This window comes from Salvelinus alpinus, chromosome 17, assembly GCF_045679555.1.
Source record: "Salvelinus alpinus chromosome 17, SLU_Salpinus.1, whole genome shotgun sequence".
Classification (NCBI taxonomy): domain Eukaryota; kingdom Metazoa; phylum Chordata; class Actinopteri; order Salmoniformes; family Salmonidae; genus Salvelinus; species Salvelinus alpinus.
Genome location: NC_092102.1, coordinates 46,624,015 through 46,647,532, shown reverse-complemented (window position 1 = coordinate 46,647,532; position 23,518 = coordinate 46,624,015). Strand labels below are relative to the sequence as shown.

Sequence of the window (23,518 nt, the reverse complement as noted above, 5' to 3'; positions counted from 1 at the left end):
TTCTCCACTCATTACCTGTATTAACTGTACCTGTTTGAACTCGTTACCTGTATAAAAAGACACCTGTCCACACACTCAAACAGACTCCAACCTCTCCACAATGGCCAAGACCAGAGAGCTGTGTAAGGACATCAGGGATAGAATTGTAGACCTGCACAAGGCTGGGATGGGCTACAGGACAATAGGCAAGCAGCTTGGTGAGAAGGCAACAACTGTTGGCGCAATTATTAGAAAATGGAAGAAGTTCAAGATGACGGTCAATCACTCTCGGTCTGGGGCTCCATGCAAGATCTCACCTCGTGGGACATCAATGATCATGAGGAAGGTGAGGGATCAGCCCAGAACTACACGGCAGGACCTGGTCAATGACCTGAAGAGAGCTGGGATCACAGTCTCAAAGAAAACCATTAGTAACACACTACGCCGTCATGGATTAAAATCCTGCAGCGCACGCAAAGTCCCCCTGCTCAAGCCAGCGCATGTCCAGGCCCGTCTGAAGTTTGCCAATGACCATCTGGATGATCCAGAGGAGGAATGGGAGAAGGTCACGTGGTCTGATGAGACAAAAATAGAGCTTTTTGGTCTAAACTCCATTCGCCGTGTTTGGAGGAAGAAGAAGGATGAGTACAACCCCAAGAACACCATCCCAACCGTGAAGCATGGCGGTGGAAACATCATTCTTTGGGGATGCTTTTCTGCAAAGGGGACAGGACGACTGCACCGTATTGAGGGGAGGATGGATGGGGCCATGTATCGCGAGATCTTGGCCAACAACCTCCTTCCCTCAGTAAGAGCATTGAAGATGGGTCGTGGCTGGGTCTTCTAGCATGACAACGACCCGAAACACACAGCCAGGGCAACTAAGGAGTGGCTCCGTAAGAAGCATCTCAAGGTCCTGGAGTGGCCTAGCCAGTCTCCAGACCTGAACCCAATAGAAAATCTTTGGAGGGAGCTGAAAGTCCGTATTGCCCAGCGACAGCCCCGAAACCTGAAGGATCTGGAGAAGGTCTGTATGGAGGAGTGGGCCAAAATCCCTGCTGCAGTGTGTGCAAACCTGGTCAAGAACTACAGGAAACGTATGATCTCTGTAATTGCAAACAAAGGTTTCTGTACCAAATATTAAGTTCTGCTTTTCTGATGTATCAAATACTTATGTCATGCAATAAAATGCAAATTAATTACTTAAAATCATACAATGTGATTTTCTGGATTTTTGTTTTAGATTCCGTCTCTCACAGTTGAAGTGTACCTATGGTAAAAATTACAGACCTCGACATGCTTTGTAAGTAGGAAAACCTGCAAAATCGTCAGTGTATCAAATACTTGTTCTCCCCACTGTATATATACATACATATACTGTATATATAATTTTTGTTCCTTTATTATTTCCCACAAACCCTACCACCCCTCCCCTAATTGGAGTAAACTAATGAATAACAACACTTCCAAGGCTTCCACTTCCAGCTTATACACACAGTGCCAAATACATTTTACGGACACAATCTATTTTAAATATTTATATTTTGTTAGTTTTTTTCGGGATATGTATACCGAGTATGTCAGACCATTTTATTATTAAACTACACGGTAATGTAAATGTTTTATTTTTTAGTGATCCAATACGTAAAATATTACAATAGTATCAAAATTGGGTTTTAATCCAGAGAGGTTAGAAAAAGTATCTAGATCCTCTATGAGGCTGTGGAGGGATTCTAATTGTGGATTTAAAAGGAAACACGAATCATCAGCGTACAATGAGCCCGAACATCTTAGTTATATGTAAAATTGTGCCACTTACACCTCCTGAGTAAAAACGTCAAAATTAATTACAGATTTCTTGATTTATCTTAGATGAATTAATTCAGACTATTTTGAAGAAGTGTTACTGGTGATGTTGTTGCTACGGTGGCTTAAGAGGGACAAACAACCGTAATATTGCCACTTTTTTTCCTCGTTTTACAAGCGAGGTCTTTAGGGAGTATGCGAGCAGAGATGTTCGCTTTGCTGAATTCTGCTAGGAGCAAAAAAACGAACCCATGTATGCGTACGCCTTTACACTCACGTCGTCGATTCCCTCACTATATTATCCTGGTTATATCGCAGAAATGAACAATTCAAAAAGGTATTTACCTGATTAACTAATTCAGGTAACATGTGTGTATTTTCTCCTTCACAGAATGGCAACATAGAGAACCCTTACTGCAACGGAATGGGGGGGATTCTAGAAGCATACCATCAGAGTCTGAAGACTGTACAACTCTACGGACCAACCAACTTTGCTCCGGTCGTCAACCATGTAGCCAAGTGAGTCATTGAATGAAAATATGCTAATCCTAATCTAGAGAATGCTGGTGTTTAAAATAATACTGAGATAAAGGACCAACTCTTTGGTCCTAAGCTGCTGTATGTAGAATATTGTGTGCTTTAGCTTGGAAAATAAATACAATGCCTTCAGAAAGTATTCATAAACCTTGACTTATTCTACATTTTATTGTGTTACAGCCTGAATTAAAAATTGATTAAATTGTTGTTTTTTCTCAATCATCTACAAACAATAACCCATAATGACAAAGTGAAAAGAAAAAAAATATTCAAAATGAAATACAGAAATATCAAATTTACATAAGTATTCACACCCCTGAGTCAGTACATGTTAGAATCATCTTTGGCAGTGATTACAGCTGTGATTCATTCTGGTTAAATCTCTTTGCACACCTGGATTGTACAATACTTGCACATTATTATTATCTAAATTCTTCAAGCTCTGTCAAATTGGTGGTTGTTCATTGCTAGACAGCCATTTTCAAGTCTTTCCATAGATTTTCAAGCCAATTTAAGTCGAAACTGTATCTAGGCCACTCAGGAACATTCAATGTTGTTTTGGTAAGCAACTCCAGTGTATATTTGGCCTTGTGTTGTATGTTATTGTCCTGCTGAAAGGTGCATTTGTCTCCCAGTGTCTGTTGGAAGTAGACTGAACCAGGTTTTCCTCTAGGATTTTGCCTGTGCTTAACTCTATTCCATTTATTTTCATCAACAACAAAAAAACTACCCAGTTATTGCCAATGACACGCATACCCATAGCATGCTGCAGCCACCACTCTGTAAAAGTTTTAAAGTCACCCTTTCCCTTCATGGTGAATTCCCTGAGCGGTTTCATTCCTCTCCGGCAACTGAGTTAGAAAGGACACATGTATCTTTGTAGTGACTGGGTGTATTGAGACAACATCCAAAGTGTAACTAATAACTTCACCATGCTCAAAGGCAGAGCTTCTTAAACTTTTTCAGCCTGGGACCCAATTTATAAATTCGGTCTAAGCTTACGAAAACATGCAACTATATATAGATATCGGTACATTTCATTGTACTTATGCCAATTAACAAATGCAACATAGACAAATAACAATTAAATGAAATACCCATTTATATATATATATATATATATATACTGTATATATATACAGTATAACACTCTTAGGTTGGAACTGTTTCTGTTAAAATACAATAAATCATTTTAATTCTGAACTGAATGATCACATCACACAGATGTATAACAGAACACACACACAGGCTCAGTGTTTGATAGTGCAACCCTAAGTAACAGTACAGATGAAAAATGATCAGGCCTACTGTACATCTTACTGTAGAAACTATTGTTGAAAACAAAAGTCTAGGTTGGAACTGTTGCTGTTAAAATACAATAAATAAATCATTTTTATTCTGAACTGGAATAAACTAATCAATCACATCACACAGATGTAGACCAGAAAACACACACACGGTCCTAATGAGAGGTGTGCGACGAGTTGAAGTTTTCAACAAGCAGGTCTGTTCTGGGCTCAGTTAGTGACAGTCCAACACTGGTTATGCTCAGCATTGAGTCTGTTTCTTTACTTGTTTCTTTACTTGTTTCTAAAGTATGCCAGAGTTGAGTACCCTCGCTGCCATAGGTACAGTGCCTTATGGAAAGTACTCAGACCCCTTGATTTTTTCCACATTTTGTTACGAAACAGACTCGTTCTAAAATGGATTAAATAAATAAAAATCCTCAGCAATCTACACACAATACCACAGAGCTTGAGAGGATGTGCAGAGAATGGGAGAAACTCCCCAAATAGAGGTGTGCCAAGCTTGGAGCGTCGTCCCCAAGAAGACTCGAGGCTGTAATCCATCCAAAAGATGCTTCAACAAAGTACTGAGTAAAGGGTCTGAATACTTTTAAAAATGTGATATTTCATTTCTTTCATTTTTTAAAAATAAATTAGCAAAATAATTTAAACCTGTTTTTCATTATTGGCTATTGTGTGCAGATTGATGAGGGGGTAAAACAATCTAATCCATTTTGTGAATAAGGCTGTAACCAAACAAAATGTGGAAAAAGTCAAGAGGTCTGAATACTTTCCCGAAGGCACCGTATGTGGTGCCAAACTGGATCAGAACATCTACTGCTTTCTCAGTCAGGCAGGAGACCGCTTCCTGCTGTAGATGAGCAACCCAGAACTGTGAGTGGGTTCTCAGTCAGGCAGGAGACCGCTTCCTGTTGTAGATGAACAACCCAGAACTGTGAGTGGGTTCTCAGTCAGGCAGGAGACCACTTCCTGTTGTAGATGAACAACCCAGAACTGTGAGTGTGTTTCCAGTCAGGCAGGAGACCGCTTCCTGTTGTAGATGAACAACCCAGAACTGTGAGTGGGTTCTCAGTCAGGCAGGAGACCGCTTCCTGTTGTAGATGAACAACCCAGAACTGTGAGTGGGTTCTCAGTCAGGCAGGAGACCGCTTCCTGTTGTAGATGAACAACCCTGAACTGTGAGTGTGTTTCCAGTCAGGCAGGAGACCGCTTCCTGTTGTAGATGAACAACCCTGAACTGTGAGTGTGTTCCCAGTCAGGCAGGAGACCGCTTCCTGTTGTAGATGAACAACCCAGAACTGTGAGTGTGTTCTCAGTCAGGCAGGAGACCGCTTCCTGTTGTAGATGAACAACCCAGAACTGTGAGTGTGTTCCCAGTCAGGCAGGAGACCGCTTCCTGTTGTAGATGAACAACCCAGAACTGTGAGTGGGTTCTCAGTCAGGCAGGAGACCGCTTCCTGTTGTAGATGAGCAACCCAGAACTGTGAGTGTGTTCCCAGTCAGGCAGGAGACCGCTTCCTGTTGTAGATGAGCAACCCAGAACTGAGTGAGTGTGTTTGTCTCAAAAAGAATCTTGCGTCAATCAGTGTATTCCAGTTCAGAATACAAAAGATTTATTGTATTTTAACAACAACAGGTTGCACTATCAGTAGCTAGATAGCTTGCTTTGGCTAAACGTTAGCTAATAGCTGTGTACAAGTGGATTGTTTAAAAGATAAACTCACATCTACTACTATGAGAGATGGTATTCCCTTATTTCTGCTTATCATAACCTGTTATAAAATGACGAAAATGCCTTGCTAGCTGACTTACTGTCTTCCACTGTCGAATATTTGTTTCCTGAAGCATTCTGCCCTGTTCTGAAATAATTCCCTGGGTTTACCGTCATGCTGTGGATGTTTGGTCAGGACCTGTAGTTTTAATTTGTTCGTTTTGAGAGACTCATTACTAAGCAATTCCCTGCACAAAACACGTTGCTGGCACGCCTCGTTATTTCTCAAAGTTTGTATTAAACCAAGAGAGAGAAACTCATCGCTGTATTTGCGTTTCGTGACAATTGAGCTCAGTCGGAACTTGTTGCTAGCTTGAGTCCATTCGATGACAGCGGTGAGTGATGACGACGAGTGGGAATGACAAGCCAGTGGCAGACAGCGCATCATCTGCTGCTGAACAACAGCACTGCAGCGTGTGGGTTGCGGAGTGAAAACTGCCGGAAAAACATCCGGTAAACCATGAAGCGCACTGGAATCTTCCACCCACTCACACAGCTGCCAAACTGAGCAGAGACACCGCTGCTAAGCAGAGTGCACACTGAACAGAGAGTGCAGTTGCATTTGGCCAAAATCAATTCCAGTAATTAATAAAATAATTATACATTTACTCTGACATGTCACACATTAACAGGTCAGCGACCAATACTTTAAGAAAGGCTGCTCAAAGGGATATTCAATGTCTGCTTTTTTTTTTACCCATCTACCAATACCCCATAACGACAAAGCGAAACTGGTTTTTAGAAATTTGTGCAAATTTATTCAAAATAGAACACAGACATACCTTATTTACATAAGTATCCAGACCCTTTGCTATGAGACTCAAAATTGAGTTCATGTGCATCCTGCTTCCATTGATCATCCTTAAGATGTTTCCACAACTTGATTGGAGTCCACCTATGTTAAATTCAATTGATTGGACATGATTTGGACAGGCACAAACCTGTCTATATAAGGTCCCACAGTTGACAGCGCATGTCAGAGCAAAAACCAAGCCATGAGGTTGAAGAAGTTGTCCGTAGAGCTCCGAGACAGGATTGTGTCGAGGCACAAATTTCTGCAGCATTGAAGGTCCCCAAGAACACAGTGGCCTCCATTATTCTTAAATGAAAAAAGATTGGCGCCACCTAGACTCTTCCTAGAGCTGGCCTCCCGGCCAAACTGAGCAATCAGGTGGAAGGGCATTGGTCAGGAAAGTGACCAAGAATCCGATGGTCACTCTGACAGAGCTCCAGAGTTCCTCTGTGGAAATGGGAGAACCTTCCAGAAAGACAACCATCTATGCAGAACTCCACCAATCAGGTCTTTATGGTCGAGTGGCCAGACAGAAGCCACTCCTTAGTAAAAGGCACATGACAGCCTGCTTGGAGTTTGCCAAAAGGCACCTAAAGAACTCTCAGACCACGAGAAGCAAGATTCTCTGGTCTGATGAAACCAAGATTGAACTCTTTGGCCTGAATGCCAAGCGTCACATCTGGAGGAAACTTGGCACCATACCTACGGTGAAGCATGGTGGTGGCAGCATCATGCTGTGGGGATGTTTTTCAGCGGCAGGGACTGGTAGACTAGTCAGAATTGAGGGAAAGATGACGGGAAAAAAGTACAGCGAGATCCTTGATGAAAACCTGCTCCAGAGCGCAGAGGACCCCAGACTGGGGCTATGGGGTTCACCTTCCATCAGGACAACGACCCAAAGCACACTGCCAAGACAACGCAGGAGTGGCTCCGGGACAACTCTCTGAATGTCCTTGAGTGAACCGACCAGAGGTCTGACTTGAATCTTAAATCTTAAATCTAACATCTCTGGAGAGACCTGAAAATAGCTGTGCATAAACACTCCCCATCCAACCTGACAGAGCTAGAGAGGATCTGCAGAGAAGAATGGGAGAAACTCCCCAAATACAGGTGTGCCAAGCTTGTGGCGTCACACCCAAGAAGAATCACTGCCAAAGGTGCTTAAACAAAGTACTGAGTAAAGGGTCTCAATACTTTTGTAAATGTGATATTTCAGTTTTTTTTTTTTTTTTTTTTTTTAATCTAAAAAACAGTTTTTGCTTTGTTATTATGGGGTATAGGTTGATGAGGAAAAAAACGTTTTAATCCATTTTAGAATAATAATAAAATAAAAAAAATTGAAATAAGTCAAACTGAAAAGTTTCCGAATGCACTGTATGTATAGGGGTAAGGGGACTAGGCAACAGGATGTAAGTTAAACAGAGTAGTAGCAACTTGTATGTGAGTGAGTGTGGGTGTGTGTAAAGTCAGTATAAATCAATGTGCATATTATGTATGAGTGAGCAGATGGTGGAGTGAGTGTCTGTGTGTGTGTTGGAGTGACAGTGTGAGTGACTGTGTAGGGTCCTGTGAGTGTGCATAGAGACATTGCAAAGATTGAAATAAAAGGTCAATAACGATACAAGGTAAACTCAGATAATCCATGTGGCTATTTTGTTAGCCATTTATCATCTTTGACGATTTTCCGGGCCTTCTCCTCACACCGTCTGATATACAGTAGAGGTCCTGGGTGGCAGGGGGGCTCGGCCTCAGTGATGTACTGGGCTGTCCGCAGAACCCTATGTAGCGCCAATGCGATCGAGGACGGTGCTATTGCCATACCAAGCAGTGATGCAGCGATGCAGGGTATTGTGTGTAGATAAGTGATACAAAATCTCAATTTAATCCATGTTTAATTCACAGCATGTGAGGAAGAAGTCGGCGTTGTGTGAACTTTGAACTTTGAACTTTCTGAAGACACTGTACACGTGACTCTGGATGACATCATAATGATGTTAGTTTGCAACATTAGGGCTGTTTTCCTAAACAAGTAAAATTCTCTTTGTGTTTTGTTTCCTTGCCAAAATACTAACGAGTATCACGATACTGATATCGTCCCGGCCCTAATCTCAACTAGCCTAGTCCCAGATCTGTTTCCTGTTGTAAAGCCAACTAATTGGCATGAGGTATCCTGGTTCCAGATATTTTTATACCGTCTTAACCATATCCTATACTTGTTTGGCATTACAATAGGAGTCGGCCATATAACACAAACAGATCTGGGACCTGGTTATAGGAGTCGGCTATATAACACAAACAGATCTGGGACCTGGTTATAGGAGTCGGCTATATAACAGGATAAACAGATCTGGGACCTGGTTATAGGAGTCGGCTATACAACAGGATAAACAGATCTGGGACCTGGTTATAGGAGTCGGCTATGCAACAGGATAAACAGATCTGGGACCTGGTTATAAGAGTCGGCTATGCAACAGGATAAACAGATCTGGGACCTGGTTATAGGAGTCGGCTATACAACAGGATAAACAGATCTGGGACCTGGTTATAGGAGTCGGCTATACAACAGGATTAACAGATCTGGGACCTGGTTATAGGAGTCGGCTATGCAACAGGATAAACAGATCTGGGATCTGGTTATAGGAGTCGGCTATACAACAGGATTAACAGATATGCAATCAGTTCATTTTCTGTGTGTGTGTGTGTGTGTGTGTGTGTGTGTGTGTGTGTGTGTGTGTGTGTGTGTGTGTGTGTGTGTGTGTGTGTGTGTGTGTGTGTGTGTGTGTGTGTGTGTGTGTGTGTGTGTGTGTGTGTGTGTGTGTGTGTGTGTGTGTGTGTGTGTGTGTGTGTGTGTGCGTGTGGACCTGATGAGGCTAGATGTCCCTTTAATCTCCAAAACAACAGTAATATCTCAAGTCTGTGTTTGTTCTGACCTCCTCTCACTCAAACACACACACACACACACACACACACACACACACACACACACACACACACACACACACACACACACACACACACACACACACACACACACACACACACACACACACACACACACACACCATCCCTCTGATGCTGAACCCCTCCTGGTCTTTAATTAAAGTGTCAGCTCCAGACTCCAGAGAGCCAATCATCTGACATGCTAAATTAGAAAGCAGGGGAACGGGCTCAACAACAAACCCCAGAGGTCCGGCTGAAATGTCAAAACGTCCTTAGCTGTGGCATAATGAGCACTTGGATGTGTCACTGTTGTTCTGATCCTAGATCATGATGAATCAGATTACATGGACAGGAGGGAGCTGATCCTAGATCATAATGAATCAGATTACATGGACAGGAGGGAGCTGATCCTAGATCATAATGAATCAGATTACATGGACAGGAGGGAGCTGATCCTAGATCATAATGAATCAGATTACATGGACAGGAGGGAGCTGATCCTAGATCATAATGAATCAGATTACATGGACAGGAGGGAGCTGATCCTAGATCATAACGAATCAGATTACATGGACAGGAGGGAGCTGATCCGAGCTGATCCTAATATACACAGCCCCTGGTCAAATCATGAGCCTACCTGGCAATCAATAATAACTCTAAAAAGAATAAAGAAATACAGCGATTTGCAATTCTAAACACATAAGTAAATGTTTCATGTTATGGACAGCTAGGGATGTGTGATGGAATCTAGGTCACGTACATACAGAACACTGCTGAGACTATGATGTGGCTCATCACAAGCACTGGGCCTCAGAGATTTAGAATACAGTGTGTGTGTGTGTGTGTGTGTGTGTGTGTGTGTGTGTGTGTGTGTGTGTGTGTGTGTGTGTGTGTGTGTGTGTGTGTGTGTGTGTGTGTGTGTGTGTGTGTGTGTGTGTGTGTGTGTGTGTGTGTGTGTGTGTGTGTGTGTGTGTGTGTGTGTGTGTGTGCGCCTTTGACAGGTCAGAGTTAGAGATCAGCTTTTAGGGCTCGATTCATACATGCGGTAAAGAGATCATTGGAAAGCAGACCGTGGGGGAAAGAACAAGGACGCTGTCAATGGCGCACATTAGAAATAATCTGATTTTACAAAGTGGATATTTGTCAAATTCGTGATGATTTTTGTGTTCTAACAGACCCACAATCTGGTTACTAAAATCCGATTTGGATATATGTGGCTGTTTTCACTGCATAATATTTATAACTAGTCCTTTTCAGGGTTAGAAAAAAAATGTCTGCTAAATGCTATCTCCCGTTCGTATAAGCTGGTAGCGTAGCTAGCCATATAGAAATCTGTGGTGGAACTTGAAGACATTTTTAAGTGTAATGCAGTTCATTGGTGACGATGGGTTTGACATCAAAACAAGCATTATACTTTTTTACCTCAACATAGTGTGATATACACATACAGATATAGGATCTTAATTTGATCACCCTGTTGCAAGAGAACTTAAAATTAACTTTCAAAAACATGCAGTGTATTTGAGGTTTAAATAGGTTTCTCAGGTTTGTAATTTCTACATTGACTTAATTTTCCTAAGAAAAATGCATCAACCCCTACAACAAAATGTACATTCCATTATTATCCACATTGCTGTGGCAAACTGGCTCAAAATAAGATCCTACATCTGTACTGTATGAACAATTTTGATGTGGGGCAATGAGGAGATTCTGAATCTTTACCCCACGGAGGACGTGTGAGTGGTGTTGCCATGGCATTTTCATTGTTTTGGTCGAGTTCGATGGATCTCTTTACCGTGTGAGAAAATGATCCGTAGCACTGAAGATCCCCCTTGTAGTGCGATTTACATTGAAAGGTATATGTGCTCACGTTCTCGGGGGCTGCATTCACGGTAAACGCTGAAGATGTCAGCTCAATCGTAAATTACCTTTGAAAGGGATACTTCTGGATTTGAACTTGTAGATACCATTTTTATGTCTCTACACGGAGTTTAAAGGAAGTTTCTAACTAGCGTTAGCGTAATCAAATCAAATGTATTTATAAAGCCCTTCTTACATCAGCTGATATCTCAAAGTGCTGTACAGACCCAGCCCAGCCTAAAACCCCAAACAGCAAGCAATGCAGGTGTAGAAGTAATGACTGGAAGTGTGCATAAAAACGGTATCCACAAGTTCATCTGACTCCGGGGGAAGTACACTGAACAAAAGTATTAAACGCAACATGTAAAGTGTTTGTACCATGTTTCATGAGCTGAAATAGATCCCAGAAATGTTATGTGCAAAAAAGCATTTCTTATTTCTCGCAACTTTTGTGCACACGTTTTGCCAAGATAATCCATTCACCTGGCATATCAAGAAGCTGATTAAACAGCATGATCAATAAACAGGTGCACCTTGTGCCGGGGACAATAAAAGGCCACTCTAAAATGTGCAGTTTAGTCACACAACACAATGCCACATATGTCTCAAATTATGGTATGTGCATAAGCCACGGACAACGAACACAATTGCATTTTATCGACGGCAATTTGAATGCACAGAGATACCGTGACGAGACCCTGAGGCACATTGTCGTGCCATTCATCCGCCACAATCACCTCATGTCTTAGCATGATAATGCACAGCCCCATGTCGCTAGGATCTGTACACAATTCCTGGAAGCTGAAAATGCCCCATTTCTTTCATGGCCTGCAAACTAACAAGACATGTCACCGATTTAGCATGTTTGGGATGCTCTGGATCGACCTGTACGACATCGTGTTCCAGTTTCCGCCAATATCCAACAACTTCGCACAGCCATTGAAGAGGAATGAGGATCAACTCTATGCGAAGGAGATGTGTTGCGCTGCATGAGACAAATGATGGTCACAGCAGATATTGACTGGTTTTCTGATCCACATACCTACCTTTTTTTTAAGGTATCTGTGACCAACAGACACATATCTGTATTCTCAGTCATGTGAAATCCATAGATTAGGGCCTAATGAATTTATTTCAATTCACTGATTTCCATAAATTAACTGTAAACTCAGTAAAATCTTTGAAATTGTTGCATGTTGCGTTTATATTTTTTGTTCGGTATAGATTAAAGGGCCTCATTGCCAAAATCCCCAAAAGTATCCCTTTAAATGTCAGTCTTCAGCGCAGATCTTCAGCGCAACCAATTTAGTCAAGCCCTGCATTATGTTACTGAATATCTACTGCTCCAATGACTTCTATAATGTCCCGGGATGTCATCATCAGTATTGGAAGGTTGTAATTCTTATCTTATCTTTCAGCCCCTAACTTGTTGTGGCTCTGTTCTCTGCCAGGTACGCAGCGGCCGTACAAGACGGTTCTCAGTACTTTGTCCTGCTCATCATCACAGACGGAGTCATATCAGACATGGCCCAGACCAAGGAGGCCATCGTCAACGTGAGTGGTCTGCTGGATGTTCCCATTACCCATAATCCTCCTTTGCCCACTGTCTCCCTGTCTCTCTCTCTTTCTCCCTCTTTCTCTCCCTCTCTGCTTTACGGGTGCTTTTACTGTAACTCACTATAGCACCTCTGCCTTTCTACCTCAGCTAGCTCCAGGCCAAAGTCAATGTATGTTGTTCTGCTGCTTTGAGACATTCTCGTCAGGGTCACTTTATTTGAAGAAGTAGGCCGATGTTCAGTTCTATTATCTGCTCAAGATGTTTCACTGTTGTTTGGATGTTCTTTTATTTTTCTTTGACCCAATTTAAGGTTTTGTATCTATGAACATCAATTTGTTTATGATAGCGCTGTACTTAACATTAACGCTTGCTTGTGGGCTTCTAAAATGGTTTGTTTGTTCATGAAAAGTCCCTTGGATCCACTTTGTATCTCTGGCCGTGGGAATACACAGAGTGTGTCTACTGTCCAATTGGGGAGCAGCACGGCATCCTGACCTCTGATGACTTCTAACCTCTGACCTCACAGCAGACTGGGTTTAAAGGGAATTTGCGACTGTTAGTCAAACCATTAGAACAGCCACACCTTCCTTTTAAGATCTTGTCTGCTGCTCTATCCTGCGTCCGCCAAGCCTTTTAACCTGCCTCAACCGAGCCAAGCTTTCTAAACGGCCTCAACCGAGCCAAGCCTTTTAACCTGCCTCAACCGAGTCAAGCCTTCTAACCTGCCTCAACCGAGTCAACCCTTCTAAGCTGCCTCAACCGAGTCAAGCCTTTTAACCTGCCTCAACCGAGCAAACCCTTCTAAGCTGCCTCAACCGAGTCAAGCCTTCTAAGCTGCCTCAACCGAGTCAAGCCTTCTAAGCTGCCTCAACCGAGTCAAGCCTTCTAACCTGCCTCAACCGAGCCAAGCCTTCTCACCTGCCTCAGCCTTCCAACCTGCCTCCACCAAGACTTTAAACCTGTCTCAACTTTTCAACCTGCCTCAGGCAATCCTCTACCTCTAACCTGCCTCAACTGACTCAACCAAGCCTTCTAACCTGCTGCCTTGGCCCTGCTTTCTGTGTCCTGCCATCGCATTTACAGTCCTGTCAACTAGAATCACTATTCTCAACACAGGGACAAAAGACTGAATTACTTGTTTATTTGGAGTTGAATCCTTTGCCGCTATCAGTTGTTTTCTCCAATTGTCCATACTGTCCTGCTGATTTAGTTTTGCATATCTCTATGGAGTCCACCTTACCCTCCATTCCCCCACTCGTCTGCCCGTTTACCAGGCCAGCCTTTGGGCTAAATATTAGCTCCAACCCCTGTCTTTGATGTTTCACAGATCTCTCCTTAACTTCACTCTCCACTAAGGGCAGTGGTTAATACATGAGGACCTACTCTCTTCCTTTTCTGTCAGGACAGAACAGCAGAATCACCATGGCCCATAATTCATTTGGGCCGCTATTACATCACTGCATATCTGTGTCTCAAAGTGCACCATATTCCTTATTTAGTGCACTACTTTTGACCAGAGCCCTATGTACCCTGCTTAAAACTAGTGCACTACATGTGGAAAAGGCTTCCATTTGGAACGCGGTCAATGTGTTGGCAGTTTATACCCGTGTCACAGGGGAGGGTGGGGGAGGGGGTGCCTCACTGACTGGTTTGTCATGCAGAGGATGGTTGGAATAAAATTCATGAATATTTTAATGATTTTAGAAACTTCCAGGTTTGCTTCTGCAGGCCGGAAAATACTATTACAGCCAGGGACAGGTAGAGATCAAACTATTCAAAGTTGTTGGGTTTGCAATTATTTTTGCAGTCCAAAAATAGATGGGATTTAAACAGCTTGCTGGAGTAGGATCCCCTGAGTAAGAAGTAAAGTTACTAACAGTGTCGACTAAATAATGTATGTTTGTGGTTCAGTCTTTGTGAAAATGTGATGTGGCGTTTATTGATACAAGTGTGTTGATTAAATGGAAAAATCTGTTAGAGTTTCAGTGTGAGAGAGAGTGAAAGAGGGAGAGTGAGAACGAGAACGAGAGAGAGAGCACACATATGTGCACACACACACACACACACACACACACACACACACACACACACACACACACACACACACACACACACACACACACCCTGCATCTTCTCCACATCCGAATGTGTTTTCACCACAGGCATTTATCATTAATTCATACCACAGAGCTTTTACCGTATAACTCCCAATATAACATATTGCAGCATCGAACTTTGGGTGGTGGTGGCAGGAGGATAAATCATAGATCGGTCCTATTATGTTGATATAGTGGAATAGAAACACTGCTCAGATAAGAAGAGAGGAGTAAGATGTACAGAGTACAGTGCAGGGCATGTTAGATCATTGATCCCAGCTCATGCACATCGTCTTTCGCTTCAAAAGCACCAGGTCATCATTAGCTGGTTTAAAGCACCAGGTCATCATTAGCTGGTTTAAAGCACCAGGTCATCATCGGCTGGTTTAAAGCACCAGGTCATCATTAGCTGGTTTAAAGCAGCAGGTCATCGTTAGCTGGTTTAAAGCAGCAGGTCATCATTAGCTGGTTTAAAGCACCAGGTCATCGTTAGCTGGTTTAAAGCAGCAGGTCATCATTAGCTGGTTTAAAGCAGCAGGTCATCGTTAGCTGGTTTAAAGCAGCAGGTCATCGTTAGCTGGTTTAAAGCAGCAGGTCATCGTTAGCTGGTTTAAAGCACCAGGTCATCATTAGCTGGTTTAAACCAGCAGGTCATCGTTAGCTGGTTTAAAGCAGCAGGTCATCGTTAGCTGGTTTAAAGCAGCAGGTCATCGTTAGCTGGTTTAAAGCACCAGGTCATCATTAGCTGGTTTAAAGCAGCAGGTCATCATTAGCTGGTTTAAAGCACCAGGTCATCATTAGCTGGTTTAAAGCAGCAGTTCATCGTTAGCTGGTTTAAAGCACCAGGTCATCGTTAGCTGGTTTAAAGCAGCAGGTCATCATTAGCTGGTTTAAAGCACCAGGTCATCGTTAGCTGGTTTAAAGCACCAGGTCATCATTAGCTGGTTTAAAGCACCAGGTCATCATTAGCTGGTTTAAAGCACCAGGTCATCGTTAGCTGGTTTAAAGCACCAGGTCATCATTAGCTGGTTTAAAGCACCAGGTCATCATTAGCTGGTTTAAAGCACCAGGTCATCATTAGCTGGTTTAAAGCACCAGGTCATCATTAGCTGGTTTAAAGCACCAGGTCATCATTAGCTGGTTTAAAGCACCAGGTCATCGTTAGCTGGTTTAAAGCACCAGGTCATCATTAGCTGGTTTAAAGCAGCAGGTCATCATTAGCTGGTTTAAAGCAGCAGGTCATCATTAGCTGGTTTAAAGCAGCAGGTCATCGTTAGCTGGTTTAAAGCAGCAGGTCATCGTTAGCTGATTTAAAGCAGCAGGTCATCATTAGCTGGTTTAAAGCACCAGGTCATCGTTAGCTGGTTTAAAGCAGCAGCTTTGTCGATCGCTTACGGTACATTTCCCAGGGGCGCGGAACTCTGGTTTCGGAGGCGTCCGCATGGTCCTAAAGCACACCGTTGCCTCGTTTTGTATCACATGATAAAACTGGGGGGGGACAAAAACGCAAATTCAGAACGTGGGGGGATACCCCCCCCCCGTTCCCCCCCCCCCCCCCGTCCCCAGTTAAAGTAGCGCCCCTGACTAGGCTGCTTTACCAGGCGTCCTAAATAAGAGATGGTGTAAGTGTATTTCACTGTTGGGAGGGAGAGATGTACTGTAACCATTTTGGCTGTGCTATGTTCCCCTCCTCTGTACGTGCTCTCTACAGAACACATTGTATTAACACTGCAGACAATATCCTATGATATTCTGTATATTCTACCGTTTACTATTACGTTGGCTATACTGTCGTAGTTTGCCTGGACAAAATATTCCACGACTGACTCAAATCTTTTACTTTCTAAATGGTCTACTGTAAAACTGATATTCCTTGTAGCAGCAATACATCCACACATGGCTAAAGAGAATGTACTTCTCAACCTCCAGAGAATTCTGCTGGATATGGACAAATCGTGTTTTTTGCAATTCTGATGCATTTCCCCAGACTGAATGTTCAACTAGAGCCGAGCTGAACAGTGTGAACAGCAAGCAGGGAATTGTCAGCAAACGCAGTGTTTCGGGTTATCTTGTCTGTGCAATGCACATGTATTTGTCTTTCGTCCAATGGTCTCCTTGTGTCTTGCTGCCCTGTGCGACTGGATTAGCAGACTGTTGTGAAAGAAGTAGCACTGTTTACTGTGTCACTGAATAAACCCAATGCATTATACACCGTTTGAATAGTGATCAACTGCTTTGTATAGAGGCTGTCAGATTGTTTTGTGACTGATTTTTATAAATATTTTTGATCCGTCCTCTTCAGAATCTTTTTTTGGGGGGGTGGATCAATTGTTTTTATTTTGCAAAATACACTAAACAAAGACAACTACCGGTATGAACGTTTAATGACTAAAGCTTTTGCCCACGTAAAGAACTCAAAAAACACCTTGTCAGAATGTTGACAGTATCACATCTACTTCTTTGTTCGTCACTGTGTTTGTTCTCCGCAGGCCGCTAAGCTTCCAATGTCTATCATCATTGTTGGAGTCGGACAAGCTGAGTTTGATGGTGAGATTGACCCCCCTCATAATGCTTTCATGATATTTTAATGTTTGTTTTTTGTTGTTTTCATTTATAATTAGCAGATAGCGATGTCAATACACTGAGTATACCAAACATTAGGAGCACCTTCCTAATATTGAGTTGCACCATCAGTTAAGAATTTGTTCTTAACTAACTTGCCTAGTTAAATAAAGGCTCAATTTAAAAAATATATTTACAAAATTTGGCAGCAGAATAGCCTCAATTCGTCAGGCCATGGACTCTACAAGGTGTTGAAAGTGGTCCACAGGGATGCTGGCCCATGTTGACGCCAATGCTTCCCACAGTTGTGTCAAGTTGGCTGGATGTCCTTTGGGTGGTGGACCATTCTTGATACACACGGGGAAACTGTTGAGTGTGAAAACCCCAGCAGCGTTGCAGTTCTTGGCACCGACTACCACTTCCTGTTCAAAGGCACTTTTCACCCTCTGGATGGTACCCATGTCTCAAGGATTAAAAATCCTTCTTTAACCCGTCTCCTCCCCTTCATCTACACTGATTTGAAGGGGATTTAACAAGTGACATCAATAAGGGATGGATTCACCTGGTCAGTCTATGTCCTGGAAAGAGCAGGTGTTCATACTGTTTGTATACTCAGTGTATGTTTTTAGGTGGGAAATGGAAATGAATTCAAAAGAGACTCTTATAAGCTGCTGCTGGTCAGAAAGAGTATTATTTCACTATGTGGCTAAGAGAAAGAAAACATTTTCACACAATGTCTTTAACTTAGTCCTTGACCTATGCTGAGGAAATAACAACTCAAAACATTTGCATAAATAATCAACACAACTCAAATAAGAAATTCCTCTGTCAAATATGCCAAGTGTTCTGTCATTGATGTACAATAAATAATGCAATAGAATTAAGGTAGGAGGTTACAGGGGGGCAGTTTCAGTGTGAGGGATCTTAGCTAATTGGCAGTTTGGTGGAAGTCCCTAGTTAATAAGCAATTCACAGCTGTTGCATACAATCTGAATATTTTCAACATATGGTCACAACTTTGATTCTCGCCATTTTTGGTGTGCTGTTTGCTGTAACAGTGGCTGGCTGGTGTTTGGTTTTAAATATTCTTCTTTTACATGGTTATTTACGATGCTGGGAATGTTCTCATGAATGTTAAAGGCAGTTATTATAATTGATTAGGAGGCATAGGCAGCGCATCCATAAGGCTAAGGGAAGCTAAGATTTCCCTAAAGTAAATTGAATTACATTGCCCAAAATTATGCAGCCTAATTAGCTTACTCCTGTCTATACAGAAGTAAATAAAATCATTAAAAATAGGCTACTATACCAGAACGCATGATTTAGCCACAGAGGATCATAAAAAAAAAATAATGTTTTAAAAAAATCGACCAAATAAATGATTGTTGAGTTGCGACTGTCAGTGGAAAGCAGAGAGACCCAGCCATGGCATATGACAATATTTAAAAACAACATTGCGGAAAAAACGTTTGAAAAGAAAATGGCTATTGTTGTAAAGAGATTACAATACAAAGACTGCAAACTGTGTATTTTAGTTATCAAAATTCTCAACTTAATTGAGCGAACAGTAGCAGATCTTATTTGCACTAGTAGAGATTATTGGCCCTATCTATCCCCAGTGAGTTTGCATATTCACTCTCTTTATCTTTGGGTCAGTTCCACTTTTGTTTGTTTTTGGATAATCATTTCTTCCTTGTCACGTTGGCATAAATGGATCGGGAGACAGGCACAGGAATGCGCAATAGGGGTTTTTATTACCCAAATTACTGCGTTCTGTGTAAGGGCACAGGGACGAAGACCAAACAAACACGTATACAAAACACAGGGTAGAAACCAAAACAAAAGAGTGAGGAGTACCTCGAATGAATACACAATAATTATCACACGGGATGAGACCCGTAATCATCTGCACAATCCACGTGGCACGAAAGCCAAAACAACACAGCACAGGTACTCACATGACCAACGGACATTGGCACAATAATCGACAGGACAATGGTGAACAAATGGCACACTTATACAATGACTAATCAAATGGAATAGGGGCCAGGTGTGCGTAATGACAGTTCCGGAGGGATCCGTGACACTCCTCCAGGTTAGATTGACACCATATTGTATTTGTTTCTCCCGTTTTCATAGGCCGATTATATGGATCAGACAATGTTGTTTTTATTGATCTGTTTGTCAGTGTCAGCAGAGTAGGCTACCCTGTAATTTGTCATATTAAAGATTATTCTGCTAATGTATCCAGTCATATATAGTGTAGTAGAATTGCATGAAATGTGTTTTAAAAAAGGCCAAGTATCATGTTTAATGTAAGACCCAGGTCCAGACAGTGACGAAATAACAAAGGTTTATTGGTCGACCGAACAGGGGCAGGCAGGCTCAGGGTCAGGGCAGGCAGAGGTCAATAATTCAGATAGCTGGGGCAAAGGTACAGGACGGCAGGCAGGCTCAGGGTCAGGGCAGGTAGGAATGGTCAAAACCGGGAAACAAGAAAACAGGAACAAGAGGGAAAATGCTGGTAGGCTTGACGAACAAAACGAACTGGCAACAGACAGAGAACACAGGTATAAATACACAGGGGATAATGGGGAAGATGGGCGACACCTGGAGGGGGGTGGAAACAATCACAAAGACAGGTGAAACAGATTATTAGGTGACACCAACATTTTCCTGTGCAAAAAAAGGAGAAGAAATGTATCCGATGTAGCCTCGGCTTTCTCTACGCCACTACATGCTGCATTGAAAAGTATTTTTTTGCGAACTGTGATTGAGTTATATTATTAGCCTAAATTATGACTATTTAATTTATTATTCACATTAGGAATATTAGGCCATCTTACATAAGTTTTCAAATGTGAGGAATGCATGGAATGCTTTGCTATTAAGTGCATTTTTGTGGTGGAAATTAGCTTCCCCAAACTTGAAACCCACACACCACCTATGTCTGAAGGCCATATTAGGACAGCCTCCAACTACAAGTCCGAGTGACACTGAGACCCCTCCTTGTGAGTCTGAAGCTATAGTAATATGGACACCATGATGGGTAGTCACTCCTACAGGCAATGTACAGCATGTTTACGCTGGTGTAAAAAGCCACCATAATGGTTAAAGTTACACAGACAGTGCAGGGTAGTGACTCACCCAGACTGTAGAGGGTTAAACTGGTTTTATAAGCCACTATGAAGGGTAGTGACTCACCCAGAGAGTAGAGGGTTAAACTGGTGTTATAAGCCACTATGAAGGGTCGTGACTCACCCAGAAAGTAGTGGTTTAAACTGGTGTTATAAGCCACTATGAAGGGTTGTGACTCACCCAGAAAGTAGTGGTTTAAACTGGTGTTATAAGCCACTATGAAGGGTTGTGACTCACCCAGAAAGTAGTGGTTTAAACTGGTGTTATAAGCCACTATGAAGGGTCAGTAAAACCTCAACAGAATCGGTGGGTCCCCAGCGGAACGGTTGAGCTAACGTAGGCTAATGCGATTAGCATGAGGTTGTAAGTAACAAGAAAATGTCCCAGGACATAGACATATCTGATATTGGCAGAAAGCTTAAATTCTTGTTAATCTAACTGCAATGTCCAATTTACAGTAGCTATTAGTGAAAGAATACCATGCTATTGTTTGGGGAGAGTGCACAGTTATGAACTTGAAAAGTTATTCATACACCAATTAGGCACATCTGGACAGTCTTGTTACAAACTTTTAACAGAAATGCAATGATTCAATGGATCAGTCAAAAACTTTGTACATACAAAAGTCTAAATTGCGCCTGGGCTGGAATAATACATGATGGCATTTCTCTTGCATTTCAAAGATGATGGTACAAAAAAAAAACGCATGTTTTTTTCTTTGTATTATCTTTTACCAGATCTAATGTGTTATATTCTCCTGCATTTATTTCACATTTCCACAAAATTCAAAGTGTTTCCCTTCAAATGGTATCAAGAATATGCATATCCTTGCTTCAAGTCCTGAGCTACAGGTAGTTAGATTTGGGTATGTCATTTTAGGCGAAAATTTACAAAAAGGGGCAGATCCCAATTATAAGCCACTATGAAGGGTAGTGACTCACCCAGACAGTAGAGGTTTAAACTGGTGTTATAAGCCATTATAAATGGTCAGTCACCCAGACGGACGAGGTTTAAACTGGTGTTATAAGCCACTATGAAGGGTAGTGACTCACCCAGACAGTAGAGGTTTAAACTGGTGTTATAAACCACTATGAAGGGTAGTGACTCACCCAGACAGTAGAGGTTTAAACTGGTGTTATAAACCACTATGAAGGGTAGTGACTCGCCCAGACAGTAGAGGTTTAAACTGGTGTTATAAACCACTATGAAGGGTAGTGACTCGCCCAGACAGTAGGGGTTTAAACTGGTGCTATAAACCACTATGAAGGTTAGTGACTCGCCCAGACAGTAGGGGTTTAAACTGGTGTTATAAACCACTATGAAGGGTAGTGACTCGCCCAGACAGTAGAGGATTAAACTGGTGTTATAAACCACTATGAAGGGTAGTGACTCGCCCAGACAGTAGAGGTTTAAACTGGTGTTATAAACCACTATGAAGGGTAGTGACTCGCCCAGACAGTAGAGGTTTAAACTGGTGTTATAAACCACTATGAAGGGTAGTGACTCGCCCAGACAGTAGAGGATTAAACTGGTGTTATAAACCACTATGAAGGGTAGTGACTCGCCCAGACAGTAGAGGTTTAAACTGGTGTTATAAACCACTATGAAGGGTAGTGACTCGCCCAGACAGCAGAGGTTTAAACTGGTGTCCCTTTTTCTCTTCTCTGTAGCCATGGTGGAGCTTGACGGTGATGACATCAGAATCTCCTCGCGAGGGAAGCTGGCAGAGAGAGACATTGTACAGGTAGAGCTCAATTTCAGTTTTTCCCGTATGACCATAACACAACACTGATGAGTGATGAGGGGGGCCGGGGGGGGGGGGCATGTCACAGAAAGGTCACGTCGATACAGTAAGGAAACTACTGAGGATTGATGATGGCATCATTGTTCAAATCTCAGAGGTGCCATTTGTGAAATATTCCACCCCCCCCCCCCTATTTACCCCTAACCAAACAATCTGACATATTAGTAAAATCAATCATAGTTTCACTTGACAAAATTGTTCTGAAATGAAATAACAATAAACATTGTCACATATTGCCACTTTCAAGTTTGAAACAGATCAAAGTGCTATAGAAACGATACCTCTCTCTCTCTCTCTCTCTCTCTCTCTCTCTCTCTCTCTCTCTCTCTCTCTCTCTCTCTCTCTCTCTCTCTCTCTCTCTCTCTCTCTCTCTCTCTCTCTCCCCCCCCCCTCCCATATAGTTTGTTCCGTTCAGAGACTACATGGACCGGACAGGAAACCACGTGTTGAGTATGGCCCGGCTAGCCAAAGACGTCCTGGCTGAGATCCCTGAACAGCTCATCCTCTACATGAAGAGTAGAGGTATCAAACCCTGCCTCCTGCCTCCACTCAATGAGGAACCAGGCCGTGAAGACCAGGACCACGCCCAGACCACCCCTGTCTGAGCCCTAGACCTACCCCCATCTGAGGTGCCAACCCTGGGGAAGGAGGTTGCGGTAGGATGGGTGGTGGACCCCCTCATGGTGGGATGCAAAATTTAAATGTGAATATGCTTCAAGGCATGCTGAACAAATTGATAAGACTCCATTTTGTTTGGAGCGAGACTGCTTTGATGGAAAAAGCTGAAGATCATGGAGTTTTCCTTTTGAGTTTCATCTCCTGACGGAAGGGCGAAGACAGGGGATGAGAATTGGAGAGTCACAGAGGAGGAGGAGAGAGGAGATAAACAGAGCAGTGATGTAAAACGAATGTTAGATGTTAGCAGTCAGAGCTGTCAAAGTGGTGATGTAACAGGTAGCATGCCTTAGATGGAGAGGGTGTTTTTGAGGACATTAGTTATTAGAATGTGTCAGTTTGTATCACGTTTGTGTATATGATACATTTTAGAGTGGTGGTGTATGTTGGATCTATTGTAAAAACTACAGCATCTATTCATGTTGGGGTTAATATTTTTCTTCATATTTTCCCATCACGTTTTTTTGAGGGGGGGAGGGGGGGGTCAATGCTATAAATAATTGTTCATTTATACTTTGAAGAGTACTGTAATACAAAGCATGTGGTAGATAGAAACTATCCAACTGTTTAGGAATAGTTGATGAATCCTTTTACATTTTGGATTGTGACAGTTACACAGATGACCAGATGTTTGTATGATAGTTTAACTTCATGCACCCTGTACAAGACATACTTACCCTATATTTTATTTT

At 42.3% G+C, this 23,518-nt stretch overlaps 1 protein-coding gene across 4 annotated transcripts in view; it reads left to right on the top strand.

Annotated features, from left to right (window-relative positions):
- The window catches only part of LOC139543057 (copine-5-like), a 179,204-nt gene extending 155,896 nt beyond the window's left edge, over positions 1–23,308 (top strand). For all 4 annotated transcript variants that reach the window (XM_071349183.1, XM_071349185.1, XM_071349182.1 and 1 more), the window contains 5 exons: positions 2,177–2,304; positions 12,445–12,547; positions 17,137–17,194; positions 22,018–22,091; positions 22,553–23,308. In XM_071349183.1, the coding sequence (XP_071205284.1) occupies positions 2,177–2,304; positions 12,445–12,547; positions 17,137–17,194; positions 22,018–22,091; positions 22,553–22,756 (567 nt within the window). In that variant the 3' untranslated portion in view covers positions 22,757–23,308. The remainder of the gene's footprint in view (positions 1–2,176; positions 2,305–12,444; positions 12,548–17,136; positions 17,195–22,017; positions 22,092–22,552) is intronic.
- Positions 23,309–23,518: the final 210 nt, after the last annotated feature.